Source organism: Callithrix jacchus, chromosome 2, assembly GCF_049354715.1.
Source record: "Callithrix jacchus isolate 240 chromosome 2, calJac240_pri, whole genome shotgun sequence".
NCBI lineage: Eukaryota > Metazoa > Chordata > Mammalia > Primates > Cebidae > Callithrix > Callithrix jacchus.
This window is the reverse complement of record NC_133503.1, coordinates 81,470,849-81,484,582: the sequence shown is the minus strand read 5'-3', so window position 1 is coordinate 81,484,582 and position 13,734 is coordinate 81,470,849. Positions and strand designations below refer to the sequence as shown.

The 13,734-nt window shown below is 40.8% G+C and overlaps 1 protein-coding gene and 1 pseudogene across 2 annotated transcripts in view; one reads left to right on the top strand and one right to left on the bottom strand.

Moving 5' to 3' along the window:
* Positions 1–244: 244 nt before the first annotated feature.
* On the bottom strand, positions 245–1,983 carry LOC100399264 (heterogeneous nuclear ribonucleoprotein K pseudogene; annotated as a pseudogene).
* A 3,909-nt stretch (positions 1,984–5,892) lies between these two features.
* Positions 5,893–13,734, top strand: part of PRRC1 (proline rich coiled-coil 1) — a 32,568-nt gene continuing 24,726 nt past the window's right edge. The window contains exons 1-3 of one of the 2 annotated variants that reach the window (XM_008991593.5): positions 5,893–6,033; positions 11,365–11,487; positions 12,450–12,836. In XM_008991593.5, coding sequence (XP_008989841.2) covers positions 11,385–11,487; positions 12,450–12,836 — 490 coding nt within the window. In that variant the 5' untranslated portion in view covers positions 5,893–6,033; positions 11,365–11,384. Of the gene's footprint in view, positions 6,034–11,364; positions 11,488–12,446; positions 12,837–13,734 lie in introns of both variants that reach the window. The other variant, XM_002744639.6, reaches the window with a different exon arrangement.

Here is a 13,734-nt window from a genome sequence, read left to right as displayed (position 1 = left end):
ATGTTTCTTACAAAAGAGCATTACATTCTGCATACTGCTCTGAACAGATGCCAGGGACATGTGGACTACTGTTACTTTTCATTCCTGTCCCGTCTCCCAAATGTTACAGTGACCACAAAGCAAGGTGTTTACAATAATTACATGGCGGGAATTTTTTAAAACCACCAACAATGACAAAAAGTAAAATCCACTCACTTTGCTGCTGTTTCAAAATTTCAGTGTTAGTTTTTGCATGCCCTTCCCCCCCAACCCTGTTTGTAAGGAACTAAAACATTACATCTGATGAAGAGCAAGGATTTCACTATACCTCAAATGCAGAACACCTATGAAGCAGAGGAATGTTGGCTTTTTAAACAGAAGCAGATTTTTAAAAAAAAAAAAAGATGCAGGACTCCTTCGATTCTTCATCAGTCTTAGAAAAACTTTGAGAATACTTCTTCACAGTGTTCTGGAGCAAATAGTATGCATATGCATTCTGTACCTGGTCCTATGTTCCTGTAACGGTAATGATCCGATCTTCAGATCCTTCTAAAGTTTCATCAATTTTGATCAAAGCTCCCGACTCATGACAAATTTGTTTAATCTGCTGACCACCTTTGCCAACAATCCAGGATCCAGCCTGCATCCAGCCAAATCTTTGGAAATAGTTACTTGTGTAGTAGTAACAGGTCCACCAAGATCACCATATGAGCCACAACCCCCTGCATAGGAATAATCATATCTGGAGCCACCCTGTGGTTCATAAGCCATCTGCCATTCTGATGGGCTCCATGTATCTATTGCAGAGTCCCAAGTTTCATCAGCACTGACACCAACCATGCCGTTGTAACAGTCTCCAGGTCTCCCTCTTCTGTCATAGGCCATTAGGTCTCCCCGTCTAGGTGGTGGTGGTGGAGGAAGAGGAAGATTCCAAGCTCGGCTACCACCCCAACCACATCCAGTAGGAGGAAAAGGTGGTCCTCAACGAGGGCTCATATCATCATAATCTCTTATATCATCATAATCTCTTCTGGATGGAGGCATGGGATGCCACCTCAACCAAGAGGCATTCTGTCAAAACCATCTGTTCCCCGTGTCGGAAATCCCACTCGGAGTCCATGGCGGTCATCAAACATTGTAAAACCACCAAAATCATAGGTTTTATCATAAAAATTTGGATCATAAGGCTGGGAATATCCTTTGATGGGAGACTCAGATATAAGATCAAGGTTGATCTTTATACACGCTACAACCCTGTCTGGTTTTCCTCCAATGAGAACAACTTTGTTAGTGGAATGAGGACAGCATTCCTGGAAAGGCTTGATGGTTGTTTGAGTGTTCTCTTGAAGTTCTTTGATTTTAGCATCTTTGACCCCAGTAATTCCTACTGCTAGATTCTGATGAGTCAACAGCCTCAACGCACAGTCAGTCAAAGTCACTTCCTTTATAGTGCGGGTAATTTAAGCATTCCACAGCATCAGATTCAAGTGGGAGCTGGCTGGTTGCAGTGGGTGATGGCAACTGCAGGCGCTCTTCCAAGGTGGAGATGATTTTCTTCAGAATTTCTCCAACTGTTTCAAAATCAGCACTGATATTCAATATGCGCTTGGGGCCACTGTTGTCTGGGACTGAAACACTGGCAGTGTAGTCTGTACGAAGAGCCTTAATATTCTTGCCTCCTTTTCCAGTCACTGCCCACCATACTTGCTCTGAAGCAGCATGCTTAATTCAAACTTCTCTTCAGTGTTTCTAGATCTTTTAAATGCTTGTTCCTCTTCCATATCTTCTGCAGGGCGTTTACCAAATTCACTATTGGTTTCAGTGTTAGGGAAGGTTTCTTCTGGTTGTTCAGTTTCCATTTTTTTTTGTATTAAGTGGACACACCAATCTATAGTGGGACACAGGCTGAGTTTGTTCTTCCATAAGGAAATTAAATTCTAGTGATGATTATGTATGTGGGGGAAAAGGACAGGTATTGAAATGTGCACACTAAACTCGTGTAAAAATGAGTGACTTCTCGATATCTCTGTAATAGGATAACCCATAAGTTCTATTGTCCAAATTGGAACACTTTTTAGAATAAGAAGTGGGTACTTTAAAAAAAATCATGCCGGGACAACAACCCTAAAGTGGATTGTCCCAGACAAATTGAGAGGTAGGGTCCCACTATGTATCACCAAATTTCCTTCAGTTAAAAGCAAACAAGCAAACAAACCTTGATTTGGAAATTACAATTCAGACTCAACCAAATAAAAGTTCTTTTGGCTTAAAATAGTCATTATGAGATGAATATCTGGGCAATTTTAAACTCAAAGAGTAAGAGCTAATACTGTGAGTTAGGCCCTATGCTGTGCACTCCACACATATCAAGTCATTTAATCTTCATAAAAAAAAACTATGAGGTAGGTATTAATATGACTATTTGTCCCACTTTATGGGTGAAGAAATGGAGAGACTGTGTTTAAGTGAAAGGTCCAAGGTTAGCTGGTGACCCAGCAGAGCCAAGATTCCAGTCCAGATTTTTTGGTGCCAGCTGATGTCCTAGTCCTTGCTACATTGCTTCTCACACTCTAAGCTTCAGCTCACTTGCCTCCTAAATTTGAATTTCAAATGAATAAAAATTTTTTTTTTAGTACAAGTGTGTCCTATGCAACATTTGAGACAAGGTTCCTTCTTCTTTCTGGTTGCCAAAGGAGCTTACTTATCCTCGGCATGGTTGGGCACTGAGCATGGGTGTGGGCCTCTGATCCCTACATCTCAGCCAGTACCCTTGGCGTTATCTATTGAAGTGTTCTTCTGGTTGTGTAACTCAGAGCTGGCTCTCCCAGCAAAGCCCGTCATCTCTCAAGCCAGAATCAGCTCTGCCTTCACTCCTGGTTATGCTGCAGATGCCTAGTCTCAGCCTCATCTCTTATCCACCTGCAAATAGTCATGAATATTTTTGAATGTTTGCATATTCAGATGAATATTATGAACATTAAGAACTAGCTTAAGAATATTTAAGAATAGACCTAATAAACCTGATTCAGGCTAGAAAAAAGCCTCAACTCAAATGGGAAATAGTTTTGTTTGGCTATATTCGTGAGCAAGTAAAGCAAAATTCCACAATAGCACTTGCTCACTCATTATAGCTCACAAATGAATTCTATTATATGTTAGAGACTTCCTATAAGGAAGAATTTGATGAGTTGTTAGCAATGATCGAAAAAAAAAAAACAAACTAAGTAGTTCTTTCTGCCACAATTTTCCATTGACTGCCTTCATTGTCTGACACTAAGAAAAAAAATCTTCTTGCCTTACCACCCATAGAGCAGACAAGCAGTTGAGGTACAGCCTAAGGATTCTAGGTTCCAACTCCAGCTCTACACACCATTTTTAGAGCCTTAGTTTCCACATTTCTAATACTGGAATAATAATACCTGCCACACAAAGTTCCTTTAAAGTTTAAACAAAAAGCAGTAAGTAAAACATGAAATACAGTTAATGTAATTCAAGGTTAACTTCAAAGTTCATCTTATCTCATTGTCCATGTAGTGCATTAAATAGTGACCCCCCCAGAAAAAGATATGCCCACCTGGAACTTGTGACTGTGACCTTATTTGGAAATAGGATCTTTGCAAGACCTACAAATATCTTGAGATGACATCATTCTAGATTTAGGGTGGGCCCTAAGTGCCATGAGTATGCACTCATAAGCAAGTATGCTTATAAGAGAAAGGCAGAAAGAGATTTGGGACACAGAGACATGAGGGAGAAGGCCATGTGGAAACAGAGGCAGAGATTGGAGGTGTGCTGGCACAGAGGCAGGGATTGGAGGTATGCTGGCATAGGCCAAAGAACACCTGGAGCCACCAGAAGCTGGAAGGGGCAAGGAAGGATTCTCCACTCGAGCCTTTGGAGAGGCCCTGCTGATACCTCAGTTTTGGACTTCTAGACCCAGAACTGTGAAGGAATCAATTTCTGTTGTTTTTAGCCAACTAAAACATTAGCTGCGGGAATTTGTTATGATAATATTAGGAAACTAATACAGCTCACTCCCAACCCATCAGCAAATCATGACAGCTTCATCTTCAAAATACATCCAGACCGTGTGCCACCTCCACCTCCATTAGGGACACCAAGCCACCATCATCTCATGACCAGTCATCCTGCATTCATCCTTGCATGCCCTATTGTCACACAGCAATCAGAGTGTGATCAGAAATTGATGTCAAATCTTGTCAGGTCTCTTCTCAAAACTCCACGTGCTTCTCATTTCTCTCAAAATGTAAACAAAGACTTTCTCATGACCTACAAGGCTAGACATGATCTGGCTCCACTCTCTGTTCTCTCTTCTTTGTATCTCTCATAGTCCTGCTTCCTTGCTGTTCTGGACACAAGCCATGCACACTCCCTCCTTGAGTCTTTGCATGCTCTTCTTTCTGTCCAGATAAGCACAGTCCTGCTGCATTACAGGTCTCTGCTCACATCTCACCTCTTCAGAGAAGCCTTGCCCATTCATCCTATCTGAAGTGGTCTTACTCCAAGTACTGTCAATATTACCTCACTCTTTGTTGACTCCTCAAAGTGCATATCACAAACAGTACTTACTTTACTTTCCTGTTCCTACCCTCTCTCCTATTAGAAAGTTAGAAAGAATGCTCCCTAGGTATCAAGACCTTGCTTGTCTTGTTCATTACTGCATTTCCAGTAATGAGCATTTCCAATACTCAGCACATTGCAGCCACTAATAAATATTTTCTGAAAGGATGGAGAAACCAACATACTTTATAACTACTAAGGGTGTTGATGAGAGAGGATGAAGATGGTATCTGTCTTCAGCACCACCCCAAACAGCACTTTCTGGAGACAGACCTGTACTGCTGCCTACACACATTCTTAGAGGATAGGAGTCACCACCAAAGAAAACCACCCTTGGTAGTTGCACAGTGAGATCTGAAGTCATATTGCTACACAGTGTTAACTTTTCAGTGAGTTATTTTAGAATGATTACAGGTGTCAAGCTCAAGAGATAGATTAATGTTAAATCTATAAAAGAGTTCCTGAAAAAAAATTGGGAACAACAAAAACAAATTTTCATATGCTAATGCTAAGCAGTTTAAAAAATGTTTTCGTATGCCTGATTTTATTTGACTCCGTCACTTTTCGGAGTTAGGGATGGTGGATAGTATTATTCTCACTTTGCAGACAGAAATATGGAGACTCATGGAGATTAAGTGACCTGTACAAGGGCAGGCAATTGTGCAACTGGCATTAGTTTCAGACTCAAATCAAGACTTCTGATTTCAAGTTTCTTATTTTCTTCTATAGCACTCCATTAATTAATTTATCTAAGGTACATTATTGAACACCAACTATTTCAGGTACTGTGTTAGGTGTAGCATATAATGATAAAAAAGTTGATAATCTGTCTATTTTACAATTTAAAAAATGTGCAATACATGTACTTGGAGAAAAATTAGTACAGTAACTGCTACTCTTCTCCCTTCTCCCTCTTCCCCGATCCTTGTCTTCTGACGTAATCACTGCTACCTGGAAATCTTTGACTATACAGGTTAAGTCCCCTGTATCTGCCGCGAGGTCCTTCCTGGAGGTGCTGACTGGACTAGCTGACCTTGGCTAACTCATCTCCATCCCTTAGGCGGCTGTGGCGCAGGATGAGTGAGCTACACACGTGGCAATCTCGTGTAAGGGGGTTGCGGAGTAGGAAGGAGGCCAGTCCCTTTGGAGAATGCTTCTAGAGGGCGTGGGCAGAGCCAAGTCTCGGTGGTTGAGAAAATCTTGGTACCGAAGTTTAACTTGCAGCATCCGGGCGTTCACGGCCTGTGGGACAGACGGGGCGGGGCGACGCGGGAGCGGGGCGGGGCGGCGCGGCGCGCGGCCGACGTGGCAGCCGCAGGAGCATGCGCCGCCAGTGGCCATCTTGTAGGCGGGGACGCGTGGAGGTGCGCTCTAGAGTGTATCATCGTTGTCTTCTCCAAGCGGTAGTTCTACGTCCCGACCTTCCTATCCCTCACTCTTCAGCGATCACGCAGGCACTCTCCCGGTCCGCAGGTGAGCGCCAGGTGGCTGTATCGCGCGTGTATGAGGGTGGTGGCATGGCGTGGCATGGCATGGCTTGCAGGCGCCAGAACCAGACCCCGAGGGACTCAGTCACTGGAAATAAGGCGGGCCGGCAGGCACCACTGGACGCCGGGGTCGTTTCTGAACCCACACTCGCGCTGTCCGGGCGCTGCTATGGCGGCGTGCGAGGTGCAGCAGGCAGGAGTGCGCCTCGCAAGGGGAACAGTTTCCGCTGGGGATGGCATGGTAGGTGCGGTTCGAGGGTCTCGCTCCGCGACACTTTGCTTCTGTCCAAGGACCAAAGCAGGAGCGCCCTGGCCCTCTGGCCCCACCTACCAGGGCGCTGACCTCAGGATAGACTGGCGGCGAGCGCCCGCGGACCTTAGCCCGGCCCTCTCTGGCCTGGAGACGTGGCAGAGCCTTTCGGGGAGGCTGCGGTCTCCTGAAACAGGATTTCGTCCGCTCCGGCCCTAGAGAGGCCCAGGAGGCTAGCGAGTCATCACACCTGGACCGGCAATGAAAGGAAGCTATTTTCCCTGAGGTTCCCCTGTCGGTGCTTAGAGCTGCTTCGAGGGTTTTTGTATTCTCTTGTTTCTTTGTTTGGTCTTGGGGCCTCCTTCAGGAAAATTTATAGGTTAATAAATTTCCTAGATTGGTAGGATTTATAGCCAATAACTACTTGTCATTCTAAGTAGTTATTTTGAGAGACACGTACATTTCTGCGATCGTGACACATCTTGATATTCAGTATTTCTCCTGTGCAGCCACTGTTTAATTCAGTGAAAATTTATAAAATTTTACTTTGGAATCACATTAGGCTCTAGCTAGCGCTCACTGCAGTAGAGGCAATCTTGTGGCACGAGTACGTCAGCAGTAATTGCTCTTAATGTGTTAAAAGTTACCAAGCTTCACTGTTCAATGTCTTGTATCCTTGTAAGTAGCCATTCACTTTTTTTTTTTTTTTAACAGAAAAACCAAGGCACAAGCAAATTGGAACAACAGGGTGTAGCCAGGCTGAGAACTCAGTTTTTTAAGCCGTTTTCTTTACTTTTTCTCTAATGTTGGTACATGAATATTACTTTTCCTGACAAAACTTGAGCCCTAAAACCGTTACGAACTCTTGACACTTATGTGTTTGTTTTTGTTTTTGTTGTTTTTTGAGATGGAGTCTTGTTCTGTCGCCATGCTGGAGTGCAGTGGCACAATATCGGCTCACTGCAACCTCCGCCTCCTGGTTCAAGCTATTCTTCCGCCTCAGCCTCCCGAGTAGCTGGGACCACAGACGAGTGCCACTATGCCCGGCTAATTTTTGTACTTTTAGTAGAGACAGGGTTTCACCATGTTGGCCAGGATGGTCTGGATCTCTTGATCTCGTGATCCGCCTGCCTTGGCCTCCCAAGGTGGCAGGATTACAGGCGTGAGCCACCGCGCCCGGCCCGTGTTGTTTTATCATAATAGGTTTTTTAGTAGAAAGCACTATGTTTATGTATGTAAAATTTACCTCAGTATTGCCATTACGCCAGTTTTCATATAAGCCGTTAAAAACAAAGAAATTGATATATTTATTCCACGTTATGGCTTTGTTTTCATTGTACAGTTTCTTTCGCCGACACATTTGTTAATGTTAGGGATTCTCTTTTAATAGGGTTTCTGCTAGTCATCGTAAGGGTTAGGGAGCATCTGCAATAGAAGGGTGAGTGACCAATAAAAAATTAAATGTAGAAAAAAGGTAGCCTTGGTTGCGGAGTGATAAAATCTCCAAAGGGGAATTTCTGTCTCAAGTTGCCTACCTTCGATGTAAAGGTACTGAGTGATATAAAATTATAAAAATTTTATTTTGGAATCAGAGTAGGCTCTAGCCTAATTCAGCCTCCCTGGATCCCTGTCTTCTACTTAGTGCCATAGATCTTTCCTACATTCACAGCCAAACTTTTTGAAAGTGTCATGCATATTAGTCTCACCTGCCACTCCTCGATTCAGTTCACACTGGCCTCTTTCCCCACTCTTTCCATGAAAACCGCTCTCCCTAAATTAATCTCCAGTTTGGCAAATCCATTGAACTTCTCAGATAGTATCCTGTTTGGCTTCTCTGCAGCATTTAATACTGTTGCCCATTCATACTGCAAAACACTGGCTTTTGGACACTACAGTCTCCTGGTTTTCTTCCTTTTTGCTCATCTCTTACACTCTGCAGGCTTGTCTTCCATCTTAACCAGTAATTGGTTTTAAGCTATATTCTCTTTTATCTTGGTATTCTCTTATATAATCTCATCTCAAAACATGACTTAGACTATTAGTACACTGATGACAACACCATTTGTGTAGTTGCTAAGCTCCAGACCAAGTCAGTGTCTCTACTTAGATATTTGTTTTAAGGAGCTTAACCTTAGCATGTCAAAGACTAAACATTTTACGATTTCCCCCAACAACCTCCCCCAGAGAGAACATCAAATACTTTGACCTTTTGCCATGTTTCCTTTCTTTGTGCCTGGTACCACCATCTATTCAGTTGTGCAGTTCTTTTCTCCATCTCTGCTGTCATCACTTGAGTCTAGGTCAGAGTTTTTCAACCTTGGCACTATTAACATTTTGGGCCACTTAATTCTTGTGTGTAGGCTGTGCATTGAAGGATTTTTAGTAGTATCTGTAGTCTCTGTCTGCTCTATGCCAGTAGTAGCCCTGTAGCTGTGACAATCAAAAATGTCTTGGATATTGCCAAGTGACTCATTGGGGGCATAATCATCCCCTCCTACTATGAAAATCATTAGTCTAGGTTGTTATTTACTTCTGTTTGAACTACTTCTATATTTTCCTTAATGGCCTCTCTGCATTTGCTCTGTCTACCCAGTGGCCCAGTCTACATACTTTGTTCAGATCTTTTAATAAAACAAATATGAGTCACTAATAACTGGAATCACCCTAAATGTCCTTCAACAGGCAAATGGATAAACTCTGATATATTTATACAATTGAATATTATTCAGCAACGAAAAAGAACCAACTTAATATATGCAGCACCTAGGATGAATCTCAGGAACATTATGCTGAGTGAAAAAAAGCCTATTTCAAAAGGTTACATGCTGTATGATTCATGTAACATTCATGGAATGAGAAAGTGATAGAGAACAGAGCAGTGTTTGCCGGGGCTTACAGTTGATGGGAAGGTAGATAAAGGAACAGCATGAGGAAGTTTATTTGTATTGATGGAATAGTTGTATATCCTGGTCAAGGTGGTGGTTATACGAGATGGGGCATATGATGAAACTTCATAAAACTATGCACATACACACATAGTAAATGTAAAAACAGGTGAAATTCAAATAAGGTCTATAGTTTAGTTAATAGTATTATACCAATATCAGTTTCATGGTTTTGGTCATTGTAGTATAGTTATGTAAGATGGTGTTACTGATAGAAGCTGGGTTTGGGGTACTCAAGGAGTCTACTGTTTTTGCATCTTTTTTGTGAACCTAAAATTGCTTCAAAAAAGTTAAAACGAAAGACAGTTTTGCCACCCTCAGTTGAATGCCTTACAGTGACACTCTGTCCTTTAAATACCCAAGTTTTTTAACCTGGTTTGTAAGACCGAACACTTTCTGGGCTTCTCTCTGTCTCTCCAGTCCTGATTCTTCCTTTCTTTTTCTTCACATGGATTTTCTTGAATGTATCCTGTTCTCCCCAGCTCAGTTGGTATATATACCTGCTATATTTTCACTTTTTCTGGACTCTGCCTTTCCCTTGCCTAGTTAAGTTCTTATCCTTCAGATCTTGGTTTATCTGAATTCTTTGGGGAATCCTTTCCTTACCTCCAAGTCAAAATCATGTTCCTGTCAAACAAAACTGTGTTCTTACCCTCAGAGCACATAATTCAGGGTACCATTCATTGTAAGTTGGTTTTATTATTTGATTGTTTCCTTACTAGACTGTAAGTATCCTATTTGTTTATGATAATCATTGTTTTTTCCAGAGGCACCACTATGCATGTAAAATTTACCTCAGTATTGCCATTATGCCAGTTGACCCTCACTAAATACTTATTAAATGAATAAACATATTACAAAACAAATATAGCGTATTTAGAAGTTGGTTCTGTACTTGAGATAGACGTGAGAATTTGTGATTTTAAAGTAAGTTTTCTCATATTTTGTAATCCATTGTCATCTATTAGGATCCTGCTATCTAATGGCATTTTGCTGTAATTAACTTTTCTAAAACCTCAGATAAATAATTTATCTGTGATGGATATGCTTTAAAATGTGAACTAGGAAAATTGTGAATTAATGCTTTTATCCAGTCAAGCACATTTTATTTTATTTTATTTTATTGAGACAAGGTCTTGCTTTGTTGGCTAGATTGGAGTGCAGTGGCATTCTCACTGCTCACTGCAGCCTCAGCCTCCTGGGATCAGGTGATCCTCCCACCTCACTCCTGTGTCCCTGGACCACAGGCACATGTCACTCTGCCTGGCTGATTTTTTAATTTTTTGTGGAGATGGGGTCTTCCAGTGTTGCCCAGGCTAGTCTCAAAGCTCTTGGTCTCAAGGGCTCCTCCTGTCTCCACCTTCCAAAGTGTAGGGTTATAGTTGTCAGCTGCTGTGCCCAGCTCTTTTTTTTTTTTATTAACAAGGATATCTAGTATGCAGTGCTTTATGAAAGAAGAGGAAGGGCTTTAAAAATACATTAAATATTTTATTTTATTTATTTTTAGAGATGAGGTCTTGCTCTGTCACCCAGGCTGGAGTGCAGTGGTATAGTCATAGCTCACGGCAGCCTTGAACTTTGGGATTACAGGCATGAGCCATGGTGCCCAGCCTCATTTTTAAGTTTGGAATGACTGAAATTTATATTTACTTATTTGTTTTTATTTTTTAGAAATGATATCTTGCTATGTTGCCCAGGCTTGCCTCCAACTCCGAGCCTCAAGTGATCTTCCCGCCTTGGCCTGCCAAAATGCTGGGACTGTAGGCATGAGCCACCGCATCTGGCTCAGACATGACTAACTCTAACATGCATTCATGTGGCAGAAATCAAATTAGTAATTTACTATGTGAAATGTAGTGGATAATTAATTATACTGTTATTATAACATGAAATTATTTCCTACTTATAAAACATCTACATGGGAATGTTACAGATTGATATTAAATATTCTCATAGATGCTTTCTTAGAAATTTTGACAAACTTATCTGGAAATAAGTTACATTGTAAATAGTAAAGGTGGACATCTCTCTCAATTTTTTTTTTTAGTTGTTTGCTATTAAAACCTTAAAAATATACTTTTGATTACGGTGTAATATTTATTATATTTTTATATTTTTACAGTATACCATAATTGAAGAAAAATGATGGAAGAGAGTGGAATAGAAACAACACCACCTGGGACTCCTCCACCAAATCCTTCAGGACTGGCTGCTACTGCTATGTCTTCCACCCCTGTTCCATTAGGTATATGTAGTTGTCTAACATATGTTTTGAGAAGAGTGAAAATACTATCATCTTTTCTCAGAGACAATTAAGAAAAAAATGTATATATTAAAACTTACCTATGTTTTTCAGGATGAATGGAAACAGCCTTTTTAATTTAAAGAGTAGAGAGAAAGTCTTTTGTATTTAAAGTAAGAAAGCATTAGTGTTTTGCTTTAGGTAGACTTTTGTTCTTTATGTTCATAATTATGGTAAACCATTGCTTATATTATGACATAAATATCCTAAAAAGCATGTATTACAGCTTTGTCTACCTTTCTTTTTTTTTTTTTTTTTCTGGAGATGGACTTTCACTCTTGTCACCCAGGCTGGAGTGCATTGGCGCGATCTTGTCTCACTGCAACCTCTGCCTCCTGGGTTCAAGTGATTTTCTTGCTTCAGCCTCCCAAGTAGCTGCAATTATAGGAACTCACCACCATGCCTGACTAATTTTTGTATTTTTAGTAAAAACAGAGTTTCACCATTTTGGCCAGGCTGGTCTTGAGCTCCTGACCTCAGGTGATCCCCTTGCCTTGGCCTCCCAAAGTGCTGGGATTGCAGGTGTTAGCCACTGGGCCTGACCTACTGTTCTATGACTTTCTGGTGATTAACCTTTCTGAGCCTTGAGGGCATAGGTTTTTATGCTCAGACTAGAGATGAAAAATAGCTTTATTTTACTAAAAACACACCAAAACAAACCAAAAAGCAAAAATGAACAATGCCATAAGTTCATATAGCTGCTGCTTTTACTTATGGGAGTTGAAAGTCATTTATATTCAGTTATATTTGTTGTATATTTTAAATTATACATTTCAAAATAATTCTTGGGATATGCTCTGGTAAATTTAAAAATTTTGCCAAAAGAAAGTAGTGAGACAGTTTGAAAACTAAATAAAAAGCATTTCTAATTCTGTGCTTTTATCCTCTTCACTTTTTTCTAGCAGCAACCAGTTCTTTTTCTTCTCCAAACATATCCTCCATGGAGTCCTTGCCGCCACTTGCATACTCTACTCCTCAGCTGCCCCTTCCTCCTGTGCGTCCTTCAGCGCCATTACCTTTTGTGCCTCCTCCTGCAGTTCCTTCTGTCCCACCACTTGTTACCTCTATGCCACCTCCTGTTCCTGTATCAACTGCTGCTGCCTTCAGTAATCCTCCTGGGTCTCACTTCCCACCTTCAACTTCTGCCCCAAACACTCTTTTACCTGCACCTCCTTCGGGTCCTCCTATATCAGGATTTTCTGTTGGTTCAACTTATGACATTACAAGGGGACATGCAGGGAGAGCTCCCCAGACACCCCTGATGCCATCATTTTCTGCACCTTCAGGAACAGGTAATTCTCTTTTATGAATACTTTGAAATACATGGCTATTAATATTTTATTCTTTCTTAAAGTAATAGCTTTGTTGAGATATAATTCATATATTCTACAATTCACCCAATTTAAAGCATACAATTCCATAGTTAGTTTACTTACAGAATTATGCATCCATTGTCACAATTTCATAACCTTTTCATCACTTTAAAAAAGAAGCTCTATGCCTATTAGCAGTCAGTCCCTACTTCCCTCCAAATCCTCATAACTCTAGGAAACTGCTAATCTACTTTCTATGTATGTGGATTTGCTTATCCTGGTCATTTCATATAGATGGAATCATATAATATGTGGTCTTTCATGACTGGCACCTTTCACTTAGAATAATATTTTCAAGGTTCATCCATGTTGTAGCATTTGTCAGTACTTCATTCCTTTTCATGGCTGAATGATATTGTAAAGTATGAATATGTATACCACATTTCATTTGTTCAGTTAATCAGTTGATGTTGGGTTGTTTCCACTTTTTGGCTATTTAGAAAATGCTGCTATAAATATTTGTTTACAGGTTTTTGTATGGACATGTTTTCATTTTTCTAGGGTATATATCTAGGCATAGAATTGCTGACTTACATGGTAATTCTACAGCAAACTATTTCCTAAAGCAGGTGTACCATTTTACCTTCTTTTCAGCAGTGGGTGGGCATCCCAGTTTCTCTGCATTAATGTTCTTCTGTTTATTAATTTCTTTGGTTTCCAGGGTTACCTATCTCATGTTTTTGCCATTTAAATTATTAAAATGAAGCTGGTATAATTTGGTATATGATTTTTATGTGATATGCAACCTAGTAGATGATTAGTATATGGGGTATCAGAAAATTCCAGAATTTTGTCCTAATATTTGTGCATTTATAGG